This window comes from Dromiciops gliroides, chromosome 6, assembly GCF_019393635.1.
Source record: "Dromiciops gliroides isolate mDroGli1 chromosome 6, mDroGli1.pri, whole genome shotgun sequence".
In the NCBI taxonomy this organism is placed as follows: Eukaryota; Metazoa; Chordata; class Mammalia; order Microbiotheria; family Microbiotheriidae; genus Dromiciops; species Dromiciops gliroides.
The window spans coordinates 116308136-116331351 of NC_057866.1; the positions used below are offsets into that span (position 1 = coordinate 116308136).

The window sequence follows — 23216 nt, forward strand, 5'->3', positions numbered from 1 at the left end:
TTTTAGCAAGGCAATTGGGGTTAAGTGACTTGCCCAGGGTCACACAGCTACTAAGTGTTAAGCATCTGAGGCCAGATTTGAACTCAGGTACTCCTGACTCCAGGGCCGGTGCTCTATCCACTGCGCCACCTAGCTGCCCCTTTTTGTATATGTTTGTGCATTTTCTCTCACCTCTTCCCAATTTTTTTTTTTTAAAACAAGACTTCTTCCTCACACTAGTGACCATAACAAATTTAGCTTAATAAAAGGAGTAAAGGAAGGGAGATAAGGAGCTGACATGAAAGTTAATAGTTTAAAATTACCAACATGGTTAACTATATGAGTCCAAACTCTTGTTCTTGGTTCAAAGCCTTAATCCCCAAATATGGGGTTTTAGATGTAGGTAGCTTCGGGACTTTAATTAAATAAGTAATTTAGGCAGAGTGATTTACATCATCACCATCATCATCATTATTGTTATTATTATTATTGGTATCAGGAACCTGAAGAATCTCTCACCTCTAAAAAGTGACTGTCAAAGACCTATGCTGTTTTTAAAAATTCCTATATAGTATATTCAAGGTTTTGTACACCCAGTACCTGGTACAGTGCCTGGCCCACAGCAAGTTTTTAATAAATGCTTGGTGACTGACTAACTTGCTGATTGTCATTGTAACAAGATTTAAATTGAAAAACTTTTGGCAGAAGAAATCAAAGCAATTATCAAATAAAATCACCTAAATGTCACATGAAAAATACCACAATGGGGGCGGCTAGGTTGCGCAGTTAATAAAGCATGGGTCCTGGATTCAGGAGTACCTGAGTTCAAATCCGACCTCAGACACTTGACACTTACCAGCTGTGTGATCCTAGGCAAGTCACTTTACCCCCATTGCCCCACAAAACCCCCCCCAAAAAACAACAAAAAAAGAAAAATACCACAAGAATCTTCCCAAAATCAAGATAAAGTTTCAAAATAATATGTAAAAATGGAGTAATCTATATTTCATAGGAATCGGTAATTTCATGATTCACCAACAGACAGAAAATAAGATGAAAAACTATGGACTTCTGAACTCAACTTCAAACTAAGCACGTCTTTTTGTTTTGTTTTTGCAGGGCAATGAGGGTTAAGTGATTTGCCCAGGGTCACACAACTAGTAAGTGTCAAGTGTCTGAGGCCAGATTTGAATTCAGGTCCTCTTGAATCCAGGGCCAGTGCTTTATCCACTGCGCCACCTAGATGCCCCCTAAGTATGTTTTAAAGCAAAGATTTGGACTCCCATTTTCTACATTTTCGGAAGTTAGGTAACTATAACATAGGGTCTTTGGAAAAATAATTAAAAAATAATTGACTGGTAGTGTAATTTTTTGGTGGTCTTAGATGGAGAAGAGACCTAGGACTATATCATCCCAATTTTCCCATTTGCATTAAAAAGAACCTGTCACTAAAGTAGTACTCTGATATTTCAATACAGTAGACAAGTATTCTCATGTTTTCAAAGCCTATGTTAACATAATACAACCTCAACCATATTCATCCTCAGAAATTTTTAAGTGAGAGCTCAATGACAATGCTTATCTGAGGACCAGTCTGTCTAAATGCAGAGTTGTTCAGAGAGTTGGCCATCAGGTAATTAAATCTTGTTTTAGCTGCTCTAACTCATGAGTGCTGTACATTTGTGTAGAGTTGCTATCTTCATGGTGGAAGAAAAACACACATTCATGAAATCACAAATCCTTAAATTGAGTGACAAGGTATAACCAGCAAAACTCTGCTATAGCTAAACCAATAAAAGTGAAATTATAATCATATGAAGACATGTTTTCCTCTCTATATAATTTAAAATACTGAGATTATAGCTGTGGTTAAAATAGTCTTTTTATTTTGATGGCCTGAAAAACAAAATAAGCCTCATTAATTTTGACCATCATATTTATAATGAAGAAAATCCCCCAATTTAAATGTATCCTAACAGACTTTTACAATATTAGCATCAATATTTACATATTAAAACTGAATCATAAAATAACCTAAAACAAATTCTTCAAAGCATGCGGTTTATGCACAAGAAGCCCCACATTTCACTAAAAGAGGCTGGATAACATTACCGCAAAACATCAACAGGGGTTGATGTCAACGACTTCATGCTAAACATCTGTGTTACATTTCCATCATGGAAATGTTCCCTTTTGCCTAGAATATGCATTTATAAACGCTCATAAATCAAAACTCTAACAATGCAAAATAGAACCTTACTGCTCCTTTGCAGTAGAGCCGTAACTTCCCGGATGGAGTGCGGACAATCACTGACATTCTTTTTCTGGTGCTGAAAGAAAAGAGGTTTTCCATAATGTGCACTTAGACCAGAATGTACATAGAAAAGCTTGCCATGCATCACAGACTTTAATACTCGCAGTGCAGAAATAAATTCGAACCAATAATGGGCCACATCCTTCCGGACAAACAAACTATTCCCCAGGAGTAAAGTTAGGTATTTTTGAAGCAACATTAAATTTTTCAAGGCACTGGGGCATGATATACTATCTGGGAGGAATAATTTAGAAAACGGTCCTCTAGTGACCTGAAAGAGTTAATGTGCCTCCCAAAATGCTACTCCTGGGGAAAAAGTTAACCCCTGTGATAGGTTCTGATTCAGTGTTTTCAGGTTTGGTATATTTATCCAAATAAATATGTATCTTAGTAGATGAATTACATGTTTAAAAGAGAATGTGGTTAAAAAGGAAATGTAATCAATCTGTTTTTAATTTTTAATAAAAACACTGATTAAGTTTATTACTGACCCTTAAAACAAGAACTTGGACATTTAAAATGATCCTTCTTCAGTGACTGGAGGCGGCCCACTAGTATCATGCAAAATCTAATTTACATAAATAAATCTGAGCCATGAAGAACAAACATTTCATCACTGTGGTTGATGATACAGATAAGCACAGTTTAATGAAAACTGCCTGCCAAATGCACAAAATGTTTCAATGCATCAATAAAAAGACAGCAAATTACATCGAGAACAGAATGGCACCATAAAAAAGATGCTAGGTCTTCATTTGGAATCCTACATGTTCTTTTTCCATGACTGGAAAAAGGTTCTTTTATGATACAATTGCACCTATGATTCTCCCTTCCTCCCTTGTCCCCTCCCTGTTTATGAGCAAGAATTGTTTTGAGATTCATTGGGTATGTTGCAGTAGTTAGGTATAGCAGTCTATTTCATACACTAATGGTTGCATTTAAAATTAAGTTAGTAATATATGTTTTTAGGTATTTTTATTTGATAGTAATATATAATGAATTAAAAGCAGCTTGCTTTTCTTTTGCTCCTTTTTTTTTTTTTTTGTGAAGGTAGCAAAAGCAGATGGCTCCCTCAAGAAAACCCCAGGGTGAAGTCTTTAGAAACCTTAGGGAACCTCCCCAGGACCCACTGACCAGAGCAGGATCACAGAATTCTCAGACCACAATACTCATGTTCTCAGACAAGGGCAGCCCAGGCTCAGGGACTCTGTGGTCTCAGATACTCAGTCCTGAGATTCTAGAGAGGGCTTTGAGTATCCAGTATACTGAATCCAGAGGCCTTACCCCCAAAGTTGGAGGTTAGCAAGAACCCAGGGGATCTAGGATAAGATCAAACAGAATCCATCATTCTATCCAAAAGTGGGGTGGAGCCTGGCACTAGTACAAGGCAGGAAGTAAAACTGAAGGGATTAATAAATTAAAGAAAACACAAATGAGTATTAAAAATTAAAGGGAATCTAGAGATTCACCAAATTACTCAACAACAATTTCTGTAAGCAGAAATTCAAAGGAAAAAAGTAGTTTTTTTTTTAAACAAGTACTATGTGAATACCTAGGAAAAATGAAGCAGGGAATAAAAGAATTGAATGTAGGATAAGTAGCTTAGGAGAGAAAGACCCTTCTCAAGAAATGAAATCCCTGAAAACTAGAATAGATCAGATAGGATATAGGAAGAAATATTTAAAAAAACCCAAAAGAATGAAAAAAAATTATATCTGAGGTAAAAAAAAAATAACCTGAAAAAGAAGTCAAGTAGAGATAATTAAAGGATTGTTGGGATCTCTGAAAAACCATGAATTTTTTTTTTAAAAAAAGGTTAGATGGGGCAGCTAGGTAGCACAGTGAATAGAGCACCAGCCCTGGAGTCAGGAGTACCTGAGTTCAAATCCGGCCTCAGGCACTTAACACTTACTAGCTGTGTGACCCTGGGCAAGTCACTTAACCCCAATTGCCTCACTAAAAAAAAAAAAAAGTTAGATGTTATATTTCATGAAATCACAAAGAAAACTGCCCAAATCTATCAGAACTCAAAGGAAAATGGAAAATAGAATCTACTAATCACCCCCTGAGGAGAACTGCAGGAGGAAGTCTTGAGAATTTCATGCCAAAATTTAGACTTCCCATGTCATAGAAAAAAAAATACTGCAAGTATCCAAAAAGAAAGAAGCAATTTGAATATCAAGGAACTACAGTCAAGATCACAGAAGACCTGGAAGCTTCTACTAAAAATGAGGATATCTTGGAATATAATGTTTTAAAAGGCAAAGGAGATAAAGCTACAATCAAGAATAAATTACCAGCAAAGCTGCAGACAATTATACAGGGAGAAAACATGGACCTCTAATGGAATAAAGGACTTTCAAATATTTATTACAAAAAGACTAAACTGAGTAGGAATTTTGAAAGATAAACACAAGTCCATAGAAACTTAGAAATGCAAATCTATTTGAGCAAACTGGAAGAAGCTACGTGATTTATCATAATTGTGGTGCATGGGTAGAAGAATATATAAACATGGTAGGAAGTATGGAGGAAGTGGGCATCAGATGAATCTCAGTTCTTATATGAAACGGACAGAAGAATATCAAACTCAAATAGCCTGGTGCAGAAAACCATCAGAGTCAACAGGGAAATAAGGGGGTATAAGAAAGGGAAGGATTAAGAGAGAGGATGATACTGGGCAGGGAACAGTCCCAAGTCAAATAAATTTCCTGCTCTTGCAGGAGGAGACTAAAATGGGAGGGAAAAGAGCTAGATTCTAAGAGGGTGACTTAGCTTGGGGGAATGGGTTATCAAATTGTGGTATATTAATGTAATAGAATGTTATCGTGATATACGAAATGACCAAAGAGAGACTTTGGGAGAATCCTGGGTAATATGAACTGAAGCAGAAACGAGAAGAACCAAGTGAAAGATTTAAGATCTCTGATCCATTCAATTGCCAAATATGTTTCCAGAGGACCTATGAATGATGTTACCAATCTGACAGAGAGGGGATGGACACAAATTACTGGACATGTATTTGGACACGGTCACTGTGTGGATTAATTTTGCTTGACTTCGATAATTTATTGTGAAGGTTTTTTCTTTTTTTTTTTCTTGGTTTATATCTGGAGAAGCAGGGTTGGGAGGAAGAGGAATTTAGCAATAGTAATGCTAGAATAAAAGAGTGCCACTAATGTTTTTTTTTTTTAAAATGCATAGAAGAGAACAAAAGGAAGCACAGATTATCAGGACAGTTTTGAAAGTTAATGTGTAGAATCTTTAGAAAAAGCAATCTCTATGAAACAGACTCATGGTTTCCTAGAATATCCTCTTTTTCTGTTCTTCTGTGTATACAGAAATGCTCTTTTTGGTGCTTATTTTTAGAATAATTTATTTCCCAAAAAGTTAAGGAATTTGAATGAAAAAATAGTAATCAGAAAAGAAGTATTTATCTCCTTTTGATAAAGAACAACTAACTAGGTACAGCTGTCTTAGAACAAAGGAAATCATATATGAATGAAGAAACAAGTCACAGAAATGTTACTGATCAATGTAGAAGGGATGAAGGAAACAATTACCCTAGAAAAATGTTAATAGAAACAATTAATTAATTTTCTAATTGTTTGTTCTCTGTTAGTTGGCCATTGATCTCTGGACCTATTAGTGATGCAGAATGGAAAATCTGTCCAAAATATTCATCTCAAATCCTATTCTGGTACACTTTGAAATGCTTTGCCTATGACTATCAACTAAAGACATTCTTATTAACTTTTATAGACAAAATTTAAATGTTTTCGAGTAAGTGTAACCAAATTCAGTTAAACATAAAGTACACATTATTAAAACATTTAAATAAAAATAAGCATTGACAAACCCCATACATTAGTGATTTAGAAAACAGTGAAAAAATTGATGGAATAGGTGGTTTACCTGGTAAACTCCAGGACATTGAGTAATTCATATCTTTCTTCCTGTCCAAGCTAAGAGGCGGAAAAAACCCAACAGTAATTAGTCTTTTTTGGCTTTTGCATAAATTTTATATTAAGTTTTTAAAGATTTAGTATTAAAACTATAATTATGCATTCACATAGAAAATATTAACACAAATATGTTCTCTTTTGAAATACATTTTCTTAATATGAACTTACTGAATCTATAATGACTGAATCAGGTGTTCTTCCAGTGAAAACAAAATTCAGCTGTTTAGCAGCTCTGACAAGGGCTCCTTCATCTGTTTTAAGAAATCATTTGATATTAGTGATTACCATGGAAGCACTGGAGAAATATTGTGGTTTAATATATAGAGAGAACTGGCCTTAGAGAAGGAAGACCTGGAGTCAGCTCCAGTTTTTAACATGTAATGGCTGGGTGAGTGTGGGCAAGTCCAATTTGTGGTATACCTTAGGAGGTTAATAAATGCTTGCTGTTGGCTTAAGTTTTCAGTGTCATAGGCAATTCTAAAGTTGCTAAGCATAGGCATCTAGGTGGCATGGTGGATAAAGAGCTAGACTTGGAGTCAGGGCAACCTAAGTTCAAGTCTGGTTTCAGATACTTACTAGCTACATGACCCTAGGGAAGTCACTTAACCTCTGTCTGGCTCAGTTTAATAGCACCTACCTCATAGGGTTGTTTTGAGGATCAAATGAGGTAATTTATGTAAAACACTTTGCAAACCTTAAAACACTATGAAAATGTTAGCTATAATAAATTAAAGAGGAGTGGTCTATCTGCATCAATGAAGGGATTTTATATATAGGCAACTCCTGACCTTAATGAAATCACAAATTTGGAGAAAAAAATCAAAATAATGATCTGAAATAACAAATATACTTTTAAAATTCATATATTATGGAACATATGGAATGCCAATATGTTAATATAAAAAGAAGCGCTAATAAATTAAATATTTTTTTAAATTAACCAAATACTCCCTGGGTTTCTGTTAATTGATGGTATCCCACATTATATCATAGCATAGCTGAAAGGTTCTTATTCTGAGAGTCATAAGACCTGAGTTAAAGTGTTGGTTTTGCTACTGATCATGTGACTTTCAGTAAGGCACTTAGTCATTCTAACCTCAGCTTCCTTATATGTAAAATGAGAAAACTAGACCAGAGGATTTGTGAGATCTTTTCTAGCTCTGAAATTCTAATGATTTGACATACGTCCGTTCTTGCTCAGCACCTTTAGAACTGAAGTTTGATTAACAAATACCCCAACATGGCAACACTAGAAGGAAAAAGTAATATTAAGGGAAGGGAGCAAGCATTTATTAAAAGCCTACTATGTAGGGGCAGCTAGGCGGCTCAGTGAACAGAGCACCAGCCCTGGATTCAGGAGGACCTGAGTTCAAATCCGGCCTCAGACACTTAACACTTACTAGCTGTGTGACCCTGGGCAAGTCACTTAACCCCAACTGCCTCACTTAAAAAAAAAAAAAGAATAAAAAAAGCCTACTATGTGCCAGGCACTATGCTAAATGCTTTATAACTATGTAGCCTGGACTCTATGAAATATGACAATGTTTTATGGGGTACTAGTTTGTTTTGTGGAGTTTTATAAATCACCCACCATGTCAATATAGAACATACTATTCTCCAGATTCTATTTACTTTCTTGAGAGTTTTGGGTTTATAAAACTGTCTATGTCATCAGTTTCAGACTTAAATCTTAGTTACCCATTTGGTACCTAAGTTCTCAATGACTAGTAAATCACCATAACAGAAGCAACACCAATAAACTACCTTGAAAATCTTTTCATGATCTAGTCCGTTCTCACTGAAATAAGCTTCCAATACAAATTTGCTTAGTATCTCCACAGTAGAAAAAGATGTACATTATGGGCTTCCTGCTCCTGGGCAAGAGGAATTTTCTTCCTGGAAGGTTACTTGCACTGACAGTTTACTGCTCTTACCTTAAGTCTAGTTATTCATAAAGAAGGAATAAATAACACACATTGTTGACCAATTGATATACATATCAGGAAATGTTTTTCATTTCAGGGTTATATTCATTATTTGGAGGACTTATTTATTAAAAATTTAACATAAGTTATGAATTTTTTAAATTATCAATCATTTCAATTGGGTGAATAAAGCCAAAGCTTTCAAACTATGAAAGTGAGGCTTTTATTCTGCATAAAGTGGATTCTATCAGGCAGTGATTATCTCACTTTTAGAAATAGTTATCAGTTCACTTTGGGAAAATAACTAAATGGATAATGCTAAATCCTAGGGAATGAGATTTTATTTGCAAACAGAATCATTTTCTGTGGTGAAAATTTTGACAATTACTTAGTTGTTACCTGGAGATGCTGCTTGGTAAATAATTTTATCACCTTCCCGTTCTGGTACTGCTGTATGACAGACGGCCATCATTGTAAGAAATTCACATATAATTGGCGCAGTTGGCTAGAGAGGAAAGAACAAATGAATAAAACTATGCTTATCATTTAAGTTTTCTAACTAGTGAGAAAAACATTATCAACTTATGTCTTTCCTAAATTCCTTTAAAAATCAAGATATCTCTATGGGTTAGGATACTACCACCACCAATTTGGAAGTGAGAATTTGCACTGAAGAAAAATTAAATAGGCAAATATTCTGTTGTCTAGAAGGTTTTAGTTACAGAACTGACTCATTCAACAAATATTAATTGAATTTCTTAACGCATATAAGATACTCTAATATAGTACAATGGATATAGGAAATATGACAATAAAACATAATCCCTACCCTCATGAAACTTGTATTATGGCAAGGGAAATTAAAGAAGATTAATAAAATGATAGCTTATAGAAGTTTTATAGACATACAATACCTGGATTTTGTCATGGCTTTTTACAAAATTCCACATATTATTTTTGTGGACAAGTTGCTCTGAAATTCTTTGATTATTTATGATTAAGATGGAGAGATGTACACTGGATAACAGTGTAGTTGGGTCGATTTGGAACTGGCTGAAACAATTTACCCAGAGTCCAGACGTGGATCAATGTCAACCTAGAAGGGCACTTCCAGGAGAAATGCCCTGGGGAATCTGTTCTGGCTTTGTTTTATTCAATATTATCAGTGACCTGAATGAAGGCCGAGGTGACAGTTACAAAAACTGAAGATACTGAGATGTAGAGAGGGATAGCTGTTCGATAGAATAGGGATCTAAAAGGACCTTGGTGGACTGGAAAGATGGGCCAAATAGAACATTGTGAAATTTAATAGCAATAAATGTGAAGTCTTGCATGTGGGTTTAAAATTAATTGTCTAAGTACAAAATGGAAGACATATCAGGTAGAAGACCATTTATTTATTTGGTCCTTTCCTATTTGGTAAAACAACAACAACAACCCAACCAACCCAACTTAGAGGCATTGTTATATGACATGTTGACTGAGTAGCCTAATGTAGTCTTAAGCTATATTGACAGATGAATAGTGTGAATAAAGTTATACTCCCTGGGGTACTGTTTGGTTCTGGATATCATGTTTTAGAAAGGCCATTGATAATCTGGAATAGGAATGAGGGCAGCTAAAGAGGAAACCTCACATCTGAGCTAAAGAAGGACTAGCTAAAGGAAGTAGGGGAGTTAGCCTAAGAGAGCACTTGGCAGCCCTGACCTAATATTCACAATCTCTTTTGTGAACCTTGGACTCCTTGTTCTCTCTCTCCCTCCAATCCAATCCAATCCAGTCCTGTTGTTTCCATATTTGTAACATCTCTTGTACGTATTCCCTTTTCTCCTTTGATACTGATACAACACTGGTTCAGGTTCTCATCACTTCTATTACAAAAGTCCATGCACGAAGTAACGAGGTGGTACAGTTGATAAAGTGTGGGACTTGGAGTAAAGAAGACCTGGGTTCAAATCCTATTTCAGATACTCATTAGCCTTGTGATCCTGGGAAAATCATGAAAATGTCTCTAAACATCAATTTTATCATCTTTAAAATGGAGAAAAGAGCACTTCTATCTCAAAAGGTTATTGTAAGGATCAAATGAGCTACTCTATATAAAATGCTTTCCAGACTTCCAAGTAGTATTATATTCATGAGAGCCACAGTAGATAGAGTGCTGACATGGAGTCAGGAGGACCTGGGTTTCTAAGTTGCTTCAGATATTTGTTAGATCTGTGACACTAAGCAAGTTGAATAGCCTCTCTGCTTCCTCACCAAGAAGATGGAGAATATTAATAACTCTCTAGCCAGCAGCTCATAGAGTTCTTGTGAAGGTAAAATAAGCTCAATTAAAAAGCTTTCTAAATATCAAGTACCATCCAAATGCAAAGTATAATAATTATTCACTTGTACGTTTAAATATTTATTAATTGCCTGTGTACAGAGCATTGTACCAGACACATGGAGGGATACAGCGTTTAGGACATACCTTCTCTGTTGTAGTAGAAATGGCAATTTAACAGGGAAATAAAGAAAAACAACAATAATAGCACTTATATAACAAACTAAGATTTGCAAAGTGACTTGCATATGTGATCTCATTTTATCCTTACAACAAAAAACCCTGAGATACCTGCTATTATTTCTCCATTTTATATATGTAGCAATTGAAAGTGAAAGAGGTTAAGTGACTTGCCCAGGATCACACAGCTAGTGAGTAACTGAGGCCAGATTTGAACTCCTGTCTTTCCAGCACTCAATCTTCTACCCTGGGAAGCTCTATAGCTTGAGAACTCCATAGCTTCCTAGCACTAAAACACCAATGGCTGTAATACAGCACACTGCAAAGCAAAGAGTTATAATTGTGGGCAGTGGCTAGCTTCTGAGCTGGGTTTTAAAGAACAGTTAGGAATTACACAGTAGAAGATGATGAAGGATCCTTCTAAGCCATAGGGAGCAATGTGATCAAAGGCATATAGAGTGGAAGAACACAGAGGGGAGAGGGAGAAAGTGCAGAGAATAGGTCCACTGGGCTGGAGCCTGTAGCACATGGAGGGTAGTAGTAAGAGATGGTACTGAAAGAGTAGGATTAGTGCCTCTGGGGTAGATGGGCTGACAATGACAACAAAGGGGGCCCCAATCTTTTGATTCTTTTCTTTTGGCTTCTTTACCTTGAATTCTTAAGTCTTTCTCAGAAAAAAGATTTATATTCCTTTGACAATGGGCTACTCTTCTAACTCATTGAAGTAGAACCCCTCTTATCTTCAAAAATTATCTCCACAGAGTCTCCAAGAGCAAAATATGATGAGTGGCCAAGAGGTAAAACAATGGTTTATATTTTCAGGTGTTTTGAGTTTTATAACTTAATTTGCAAGGGGTTAAAGATAGTGAAGACCGAAGGAAACAACTTCTTAGTGAATCTTGTTCTCCTAATATTGGAAGGCTGGAGTTTTATACAGATCTAGATCAGATTTATGATTTGGGGCAGGTTAATTAATGCCTATGGGCCATTATATTCATGTTTTAAAAAATACACTTCGGGGGCAGCTAGGTGGAGCAGTGGATAAAGCACTAGCCCTAGATTCAGGAGGACCCGAGTTCAAATCTGACCTCAGACACTTGACATTTACTAGTTGTGTGAACCTGGGCAAGTCACTTAACCCTCATTGTCCTGCAAAAAAAAAAAAATACACTTCACAAATGCCAACTGGTGAGGCAGAGTTAGACAGGAGTTGCCTGAAAAAGAGTGGAGGAATTTGGTGGATTGTAAGCACAGTAAGAGTCAACAATATATAACATGGCAGCCAAAAAAAGCTAACATAATATTTGGCTCCAATAAGAGAGTCATAGCTTCCAGGAATAAGGAGAAATATTCTTGCTCTACTTTGTCCTGGAAAGACCACACCTGTAGTGTTGTGTTCAGTTCTGGGTACCCCAGTTTGAGAAAGACATAAGACAGAGAGGAGCAACCAGGATAGTCAAAGTCCTTGAGTTGATACTATATGAAGATCAACTGAAGAACAAGGAGTGTCGTTAGCCTAAAGAAGAGAACACTAGCGTACCTGAGAGTTTGAGACATAGGGAAGACTTCTTTGGTTGGCCCTGTAGGGCAAAAACAGGAACAAAGACTGGGAACTGGAGAGGTTAACTTCAAAGAGATCAAAGAGGCTTTATGTCAAGAAAATCTTTCTAGCTTATCTAAAAATAAAATGGGCTGCCTCAGGAAATAATGAGTTTTTCATCATTTGAAGACTTCTGGTGAAAGATGGATGACTTCTTCATCCCGTATGTTACAGAGGAGACTTTTTTCAGGTTTGGTTTGGACTACATGTATACTATGTTACTTTGTGGAAATGGTATTTACTATTTAGCAAGAATAAAGAGTTTCACAATTAATTCATAGAAGGTATTTTGAAAAAACCCACTTGTTAAAAACTAAACATTCTTTGCCAGGTTACTACTGATTCAGTAATGTTATTATAACATTTGTTAAATATGTATACAAATGAGAAATTACGATATTCCCACAGATTCATTATTTAAGAAGAAATATACAGAGAAGGCAGTTTGTGCTTCAGAAGACCTCTTTTATCATTTCTCATAAAAATTAAAAAAATGTTTCCATGCCACTTACATGATTGCTTTCGAGATTTTCCAGTAACGATGAATCATTAAATACTTTTTCTTCTCCAGGCTGTGAGCCCTGCCTAATTTGGGGATGCAGGAGGAAGAAGAGAGAAAAATTGGTTCATTAGCATGAGTATAGACCGATTTGTCACACACTGTTCCCAAGACAATCAACTAAACTTCTATATCCAAAAGAATTAATAAGTATAATATTTGTATTTCTAATAAAAATATTACAAAAAATAATTTGCATCAAGAATAAGTTGTATTTGAACCCAATGATCCTAAAAACATGACTCACTTTTGTGATCTGATGGAAATAAAAAGTACTCTTGCAGCTGATTTTCCAGATGTAAAATTATGCCTTAGCAACATGAAATATAACATTAAGCAATTTTAATTATCAGGAAAGAAATAATTGTTCTTAAATACAGAATGGCATTTGTGGTACTGAGAGATTTTCCTAGAGCTGTATTATTTACTTATATGCATATATGAACATATATACTTATATCTACATTTATATTTATATTTACATTAGTTCATACCTGTGTTTTCATCTGATGTGGAAACTAACTCCACTGATGTAATTCAACAACTGTAATTTTTTTGGAGGATTATTTGCCTATGGTCACACAACTAGCATAAATCAGAAGCAGCAATTAAACCTAGCACCAGTTTAAGGTTAGAGCTTGCACCTTTGTAATTCATCCTATAATTAGGCTTGAAGTAAGAGTGTATAAACTTGTTTTACTCCCTTGTCTCATAACCATAAATTGTTCCATTTCTCTGTGCTCAGAGAGTTATTAGGCATGAACATCCTTCTTTGATTTCTGACACACATTTGTCCTATTTGAAATTGTCTTATATATTCTTTTTTTTTTTTTTTAGTGAGGCAATTGGGGTTAAGTGACTTGCCCAGGGTCACACAACTAGTAAGTGTTAAGTGTCTGAGGCCAGATTTGAACTCAGGTACTCCTGATTCTAAGGCCGGTGCTCTATCCACTGCGCCACCTAGCTGCCCCTGTCTTATATATTCTTAATACTCTAAAACCACTATGAGGGGGCAGCTAGATGGCACAGTGGATAGAGCACCGGCCCTGGAGTCAGGAGGAACTGAGTTCAAATCTGGCATCAAACACTTAACACTTACTAGTTGTGTGACCCTGGGCAAGTCACTTAACCCCAATTGCCCCACCAAAAAAAACCCAAAATAAAATAAATAAAACCACTATGAGACCTTCTAAAAACTGGGACTGGTTCCTACGTGTTTTAATAAACTCTGGGCAATCTGACCTGCCAATCAGTGTTTTTATTTTATACCAGCTGCATTTATTAGAAGGACAAAGAGCATCATTTTTTTTTCATTTTGTTTCATATTATTTATTGATACATTCTACAAGGATCATACAGTGGCACTTTCCTTATTTATTCATAGTGCAAACATTTGCCATTCTTTTTTTTTCTTTTTTTTTTTAGTGAGGCAATTGGGGTTAAGTGACTTGCCCAGGGTCACACAGGTAGTAAGTGTTAAGTGTCTAAGGCCGGATTTGAACTCAAGTACTCCTGATTCCAGGGCCGGTGCTCTATCCACTGCACCACCTAGCTGCCCCCATTTGCCATTCTTCAAGGCCACGTAGTATTTTGTTGCATCTAAGGATTGCGATCCACCTAGTCATTTATAAGATGAAAGTTAAAAGCTGAAAAGGCCTTTAGAGAAAACTGAGCCTTCTCAGATACTGAGGCAGAGAGAACTTGAGAAATTTGCCTAGTGTCACATGAGAAGCTAGTGACTGAGCCAGGTTACTGGAGTCAGTGCCTTCCAGAGCAAGAGAAGAAAACACTTAACTGAAGCTTTGAGCTAATGGTTAAGTTTTTTATACACTCCATATGATTTTGCCTGTATGAAGACAATAAGACACTTAGAAATGAATGGAAAAATCTGTTACGAGAACTTTCTCCATGTTAAGCTATTTCAAAAAACACACACAGGGCCTTTGATTTCATCAAAATAGAAGAATTCCTTCTATTAAAGCTTATTGGCACCTGTTTAGCCACTCACTTAGTTGTAGACGGCTGCCTGGGGGCTGAATGACTGGCTCAAAGTTCTATAACCAGTATGCACATGTCAGAGGTGGTACTAGAACCCAAGTCTGTCTGACTCTGAGGCTGGCTCTCTTTTCCCTATGCTATGCTGCTTCTCAGATATGTTGTATATAAATCAAATGTGACCAGTGGAGGATTCTCAAAGTGATCTGCTTTTACATAAGCTGATATACAACAGAGAAAATTAAATTTTGTTATTCAAAGGAAAAAAATTGACTAAAGGATGACAAAGCATAAAAGCATAGAGTTCACTGCTCACTGAAAACAGACAATTTATCTATTCTCTTCAAATGAGAGGAAAAAAACCTTGAAGTCATAGGCCTTTCCCTGAAAACATCATGATGTGTCTCCAGGACCAAATAATTTGAATCTAGAAACTATGAGCAAGAACATTTGATTTCTTAGTTGTTGTTTTTTTTATTCTGTTAATTTTTCTCTTCCTGAATTTTACAAGAAAAACCCAAACTCTTGTAATAAAGATGTCTAACCAATGAAAACAAAACCACATATTGGCCATGACCAAAACAATGTTTCTTGTTCACTGTGAGAATATGAACTCTGTCAGGTGGTAGATGGTAAGCTTTATCATCAGTCCTCTAGAGCTGAGGCTGTTCTTTTTCATTGATAAAATTTCTTATTCTCCTGACTCTACTCTCTTCATGCTGTATCAATTCATATAAGATTTCTCAGGTTTCCATGAACCTGTCCCTTTTTATAATTTCTTACTATTCAATAACATTCCATTACATGATATACTATTTGTTCGATCTTCCCTAACTCATGGACACCTCCTCAACTTCTAGTTTTGAGATACAACAAATATAGTTGCTATAAATATTTTGTACACTTAATTCTCTTCCCTCTTTCTTTGATACTGTGGAGGCATAGACCTTGCAGTGGTATAATTGGGTCAAAAGATACAGAACAGTAGAGTGACTTTGGGGGTATAGCTGCAAACTGATTTCCAGAAATGCTAGACCAAGTTAAGCTGCACCAATAGTTCCTTAGTGTGCCTATCTTACCATAACCCCTCCAACAACTGCAATTTTCCCTTTTTTCCCTATAGTTTTTGGTGTGAGACATAACCTCAAAGTTATTAGAGATTTGAAGCATTTCCCTCACATTGTTGTTGATAGTTTGAATTTATTCCTTTGAGAATTATGTGTTCATACTCTCTTATTTATCTAGTGGGGGAATCACTCATGTTCTATATTTAAATCAGTTCCTTCTGTATCTTGAATATAAGACCTTTAACAAAGAAACTTCCTTCAAAGTATTTTTCCCAGTGAATTGTTTCCTTTCAACTGACTGAGGTTTTCAATTTTATGTAATAAAAACTACACATTTTTCTTTATGATCTTTGCTATCCCTTGTCAGGTTATAAACGCTTCCCATATTCATACTATTAAACCTTATGCCCTATAGAGTAGCATCTATATCATAGAAAGGATAACAGGGGAAATGCAGAGGAATCTGTAGGGGGGAAAATTACAAGGAATGGCAGAAATGATTCTTATGGTCTCAAATGTCTACACACTAATTTGAAGAAAATGCATAAAAGGGATCATAGATTTTAATTATAGGAAGAAAATACAAACCTACAAAGCATCATGGAGGCAGCACTGGAAGGATACCATTGTTAAAAAGGAACAGAAAGAACATATAGAAAAATATTGATAGTAAGAAGATACAGAGATGTGTAGGAATTCATGAACTTGGGCAGGAGAGGAATATGACGGAGGGATATTTGAGTAAGGCTAAAAAGAGGGAGAAATAGAAACAATAATATGATTAGAGCACACCGCAGAGATCAATCTACCAGATGGAAGAAATGAATGCTAAGTGCTGTACTCAAATCTCAGAATTGGGATAGAGATGGAATAAGATTGAAAAAGGAGACTTGGGCTATTTGGAAGCCTCTCTCTGCTAAGAATATAACAGTCAGCAAGTTCTTGCTTGCCTTGATGATAATTTCATCTCTTACAAGTTAGAAGTGACAAAACAAACAGCTATCTTGAATCTCATTCTGACCTCGGAGGAATTGGTTACTGAAGCTGAAGTTACAAGAATCTTAGGAAAAAGTGATGAAGTGGAAAAACCCAGGCAGAGACTAACCTATATTTCAGATATTCATAAGGAGGATTTCAGAGTTCAGAGAAAAGTTATGTAGAATCCTGTGGTCTGAGAGTCTAAAAGAAAAAAAATCAATTCAAGAGGAATGAATGATGTTAAGAGCAAAAGTCTGACAGCACAGTCCCAAAATATTTTGATGAAGAAAGTGGGGAGTTGCCTATGCCTAAAGAAAACCAATGTGGCTGTATGGGAAACTCATTAACAGGCTAAATTTTTAAAAAGATAGTACAAGAGATGACTCAGGATGGATCCAAGTGTTTCATGATTCATAAATATGGTCTCATAAAGTATAAAGCAGAGTATGGGTGGAGGTTTCTCATAAATGCTCAAGACAATAAAAAGGGTTTTAATTAAAACCTATGTTGCGAACAGTAAGAACAAGGAAAGGATAGAATTGTGGGATGGGTTCAACACTGGCTGTAGAAATACAGTGTGGCACAGTAGATAAAGTGCTGGACTTAAGGGATGAATTCCTGGATTCAAATCTTTGACACTTAATAGCTTTATGACCACTCAGAGATCATTTAAGCTATCTGAGCCTCAGTTTACTTATCAATAAAAATACATGTAGTATCTACCTTATAGGGGCAGCTAGATAGCACATTGATAGGGTGTTAGGCCTACAGTCAGGAAGACTCCTCTTTTTGAGTTCAAGTCTGGCCTCAAAATACTTACTAGCTATGTGACCCTGGACAAGTCACTTAAACCTTTTTACCTCAGTTTCTTCATCTTAAAAATGAACTGCAGAAAGAAATGTCAAACCACTCTAGGATCTTTGTGAAGAAAACCCTAAATAGGGTCATGAAGAGCTGGACACAACTGAAATGCTTGAACAATAAAATCTCCCTTACAGGATTATTACAAAGGTCAAATGAAGTAATACATAAATGATATTTTTTAAAGGGCTCTGCAAAAAAAAAAGGGGGGGGTTTGCAAATTTTAGGACATCATATGAATGTTAGTTATCATTACTACTGCTTGACACAAAAATATTTCATCAGTCAAGGTCAAAATGGATGGGGGCAGCTAGATGGCGCAGTGGATAGAGCACCAGCCCTGGATTCAGGAGGACCTGAGTTCAAATCCGGTATCAGACGCTTGACACTTACTAGCTGTGTGACCTTGGGCAAGTCACTTAACCCTCATTGCCCCGCCAAAAAACAAACAAAATGGATGGAGTCTCTAGCAGAGTGCTGTAAGGCTCTGTATTATTTTGTTCAACATTTTTGTCCATGACTTGGATGACAACAAAGGTAATATACTTATCAAAATTTCAAAATATATATCATGACAACATTGGATTCCAAAAGAAATTTAGAAATGTGGGCCCAAATCTGCACGCATCAAATTTAATAAAGATAAATGTAATTGTGCAATTGTATTTTTTTTTTAAATCAATTGCATAAGTTTAGGAAATGTGGCTAGATGGCCACATGAAACAGGCTTGTGGATTGAGTGGACTGGAAGGTCTGTGTGATTTAATAGTCAAGTGAACCTGATGTAATGTTAGACTGAATGAAGAAAGGTCTAGTGTATGAAAAGCATTATATGCTGCTTGGAGTACTGTGGTCCATGATGGATGCCAGATTTTAAGAAGGATATTAAAAAGCTGAAAAGGTTCCAAAGGGGCAATTGAGATAACAACAGGGCTCAATACTGTATCACAAACTGGTTATTGTTTAGCCCAGTGAAAAGAAGAGGTGGGGATTGTGAAAGGAATGATTGCTATCATTAAATATTTGAGGAGTTGTCATGTGCAAGGAGAATTAGACTTAATCTTTTTGTCCCTGAAGGACTGAACAAAACCTAATGAATGGCAGGTAAAGTGGGGAGGATTTCAACTCGATACAAGGAAACACAGTATAATGGTTAGAAAGGCTCTGACAGAAAATGGGCTTCCTTGTGCTCCTCACTAGGAGTCTTGAAGCAGAGGCTAAATGGCCCTGTATTAGGGATGCTGCAAAAATGTGCTCAGGCTTATCATCAGGGGGATATGGGGGGTGTTGCTTAGATGACTTTTAGGCCCATTCTAACCCTAAGATTCTATGATCCTATTTTGTAAAAGAGCAGACAGAGGAAATTTAAATAACCCAAAGTCAAGAAACTGCATGAAATTGAATACCAGCCATTACTAGGCAAAACAATCTGATTACTCAATAATATATGGTTAATTTGCTACCTAGAAATTGTCAAGTCCCTTATTTCAAAGGGAAATGAGAATTGCTGATGTACTGAAAAAATTTTTTTTTAGACATGCCTTTATCCTAGTTAAACCTTGGATATTTTGAAACCTTAAAAAATACACATTATTTTATGAATGTTAGTAATTCCTCCACATATGCAGATAACAACTCCATACTATCTTGTCCTACCTGATTTTACATGTTTTTTTTTTATTCCTCTAAATTGATGATGAATCCATCTGATATTTTATAGTTTATTCTTATTCTTTATGAATGTTTGGCATATCGTTTTACCATTCTAGCTGTCTCCTATTGCACCCATCTTTTTCTGGTCATATAAAGTCACACTAACATCTATACCACTATTTCCCCCATACAAGCTGGCATTGACCAGATGATACAACCTTCCAATAACAGACAATAGGTAATAGTAGACTACATCTTTCCATTGTCTTTAGATTATATGAAATTCTAATTCTGAGGTAAGTTTGTCAGATTGCAGTCACATAGGTTACCAGTCATAAAGAATCACCAGAAGGGGCCGCTAGGTGGCGCAGTGGATAAAGCGCCAGCCCTGGATTCTGGAGCACCTGAGTTCAAATCCGGCCTCAGACACTTGACACTAGCTGTGTGACATTGGGCAAGTCACTTAACCCATATTGCCCCCCCCCAAAAAAAAAGAATCACCAAGAGAACAGTGGTTCTTTCTTGTGGTGACAAAGAGAGTGTGGTAAGATTACAGCTGAACTGTGAAATACAATTCCCAGTTCAATATCAAGCTGGCATCCCATAATTTTTATAAAGATATTTTAGAGCACAAAATTTTTCATATCAGAAATTGCTAGATGGATTCAGATATTATAATATATGGTGGCTAACATTTTATTCCAGTATGAACAGATTCCTTGGGGCAATAAAAGTCTAGATGGTAATTGGAACAAAAACTACCACTTAACATAAAAATTAAAACAAGATATCAGAGTTGGAAAAGGATCTCAGAGGTGGCTTCTGTTAATCCAATATCTGTACAGCCAATCCAGTACAATGCTATACATGAACATCTAATACTGTCTACAACATGCCTGCCAAGTGCTCATCTGGCTTTTGAAGATTGCAAATGAGAAGGGCCCCATTATACTATCCAAAGCAGCTCGCTCCACTCTTGCATAGCTACAAACCTTAACAAGTTTTTCTTTACACTTAGTCTAGAGCCACCACTCTGAACCTTTCGTCCATAGTACCTATCTACTCTCTGGGGTCAAAAAGTAAGTCCTAATCCCTCTTCCATAACAAGTGGGAGATGATTTTTAACAAGTCACCAAAATCTAGTACATTTTAATAAAACATATATTTTTTGTTTCTGACAGATGGTCAGTTATATTCTATGTTGTATTATTAGGAACAAGAGTGCTTGAGTATAGTATAAATGGTTCCTATTTATTTCTGGTAAACACTGCATTTCAATTCAAACTTAATTTGTTAATATAAGTTAATTTATCACCTGCTATAGAGTGTAAGTTCCTTGAAGGAATTGACTTTAATTTTTCCTTTGTATGTCGCCCAATAAACACAGTGCCTGACACATAATAAGAACTTAATAAAGTCTTAATGCCTGATGAGTGAATACATATTTACTAAGAAGCTATGACTACTCAGCACTGCTAAGCACGCTTATTCCTTATACAACAACATAACAATTTCCCACTGTGGATCGAGAGGTGGTCTTCAACCCAGGAAGGCCTAGGTTCAAGTCTCACTCTGATATCTACTGGCTGGGTGGCACTGGGAAAGTCAATTAACCTCAAAGTTCTCTGGGCAACTCTCTATGACTAGAAGTTGCAGAGAAGGTGCCAACCTGCATCGACAGAGTGAATTTCCTCATCTGGGAGTTCCCTATACAAAGGAATTCACAGATCTAGTCTCTATCCCTATGTGTATCTGCTATTCATACACTACTTTATAAAGCAGTATCCTTTACTTTAACACTTTTTTTTTTTAAGTGAGGCAATTGGGGTTAAGTGACTTGCCTAGGGTCACACAGCTAGTAAGTGTTAAGTGTCTGAGGCCGCATTTGAACTCAGGTACTCCTGAATCCAGGGCCGGTGCTCTATCCACTGCGCCATCTAGCTGTCCCCTATCCTTTACTTTAAAAAGCAGTACATTAGGGGGCAGCTAGGTGGCGCAGTGGATAAAGCACCGGCCCTGGATTCAGGAGTACTTGAGTTCAAATCTAGCTTCAGATACTTGACACTTACTAGCTGTGTGACCCTGGGCAAGTCACTTAACCCTCATTGCCCAGCAAAAACAAAACAAAACAAAACAAAAAACAAAAAGCAGTACATTAGGTAATACTTTCACTTGCTTAATAATGAAGGGAATGTTCCACATCCATGGAATCACAGAGGTCGGGTTCTTATCCCTATTTTTTGCAACATTACAGAACATCAGTGTTTGAGGGTATATCATCTACGTCAGCTACATGAAATATAAATATATATGTATGCATTTATGTAAATAAGGGATAGCTATACATAATGACAGTTTAAAACCCAATATATTAGATCTTATAGGTGCATCATAGCTTTAAAAGTAAAGAACCTGAAGTATGTCCTCTTGAAAATCTATGTTGGCAAATCTTTGTCCTACGATGATTATTTATTTATTTATTTGTTTGTTTGTTTGTTTGTTTATTTATTTATTTTTAGTGAGGCAATTGGGGTTAAGTGACTTGCCCAGGGTCACACAGCTACTAAGTGTTAAGTGTCTGAGGCCGGATTTGAACTCAGGTACTCCTGACTCCAGGGCCGGTGCTCTATGCACTGCGCCACCTAGCTGCCCCTATTTATTTCTTTTTATTAGCTAAAGGCACTTGGAGCCAAGACTAGCATATAAATTAGATGATCTCACTAACCAATACTGGTTTTGGCCAAAAAGAAGTTATAACTATGTAAGTATGGGACAGGTATTCTCATGTAGCTCCAAAGATGTCTCTTAAGGTAATCCTCAAAGAAGGTTCTGAACAGGTTTTGAGTAAATACAGCCCCTTTGGAATAAGTGCCTCAACTTCTCAAGGTGGATTTTTTGAAGAATAACAATCATTTGTATTTATGATTTCTAATATGGTTGTTAAAAACCCACTCTCAGTTTTTCATAGTTGTATGTCATATATATGAAAACAGATTGCCTAGGGATCCGAGCTACTATATGTAGTCAGATGAAAAAGTGGCATTTCTATAGAATGGAATCAGCTAAAAAATTTAAAAAATTCTCATGTTCATGAGAAATACAACTAAAGTGTTGTGCTCTTATTGTGATACTCCTAAAAGTGCACAGAGACTAAATAACTAGCCCCCAAAGACTCAAAGCAATCTGGAAGGCTACATTCCTTAATTATTTAATTTTTCATGATGGATTTCTATGAAGCCAAAGTAGGTCGTATAAGTGTGACAACATGGAAATTCAGGAGGGAAGTCTTACTTATAACCAGAAATAAAAAGAATCCTAAATTTCCAAAAAAAAATAGTAAGATAAAAATGTTAATATTGCCAAATCCAGAAGCTGATAGGATCCTAAAACATGAAAAACAAGAAAAAAGCTTAATCAAGGCTAACCATGCTTGCTATTACGATGACCACTAGGGGTCCGACAAGTGCCATGCAGATCCTGTGCACAATGGTAAACAAACCTAAGAACTAATCATTTCTCCCAAAAGGTACCTAGCATAGTCATTTCCTCGCGCTGTTTCCTTTACCAGGAGTTGATATAATTTTAAAACAGGACATCTACTTTTAAAACTTAATATATACCTAAAGTTCTGAAACTTTTTTGGTCTACAGATCCTCTTTAGCGTGATAAAAGATGCCATGCATGGCCTACTAATCTACCATTTGCCACTATAAATAATAGACATACCCAAATCTCACCAGAATTAATGCAAATATCAATGAGCTAGTCTAATTTTTTTTAAAAAATTAAACATCTGAAGTAAATTCTTCATTCG

General features: G+C 36.2%; 1 protein-coding gene across 3 annotated transcripts in view; it reads right to left on the reverse strand.

Moving 5' to 3' along the window:
• Window positions 1-23216, reverse strand: part of ATP8A1 (ATPase phospholipid transporting 8A1) — a 295356-nt gene that overhangs the window by 153485 nt on the left and 118655 nt on the right. For all 3 annotated transcript variants that reach the window (XM_043970049.1, XM_043970048.1, XM_043970047.1), the window contains 5 exons: window positions 12802-12874; window positions 8583-8688; window positions 6427-6509; window positions 6209-6258; window positions 2240-2309 (listed from right to left, as the gene is read on the reverse strand). In XM_043970049.1, coding sequence (XP_043825984.1) covers window positions 2240-2309; window positions 6209-6258; window positions 6427-6509; window positions 8583-8688; window positions 12802-12874 — 382 coding nt within the window. The remainder of the gene's footprint in view (window positions 1-2239; window positions 2310-6208; window positions 6259-6426; window positions 6510-8582; window positions 8689-12801; window positions 12875-23216) is intronic.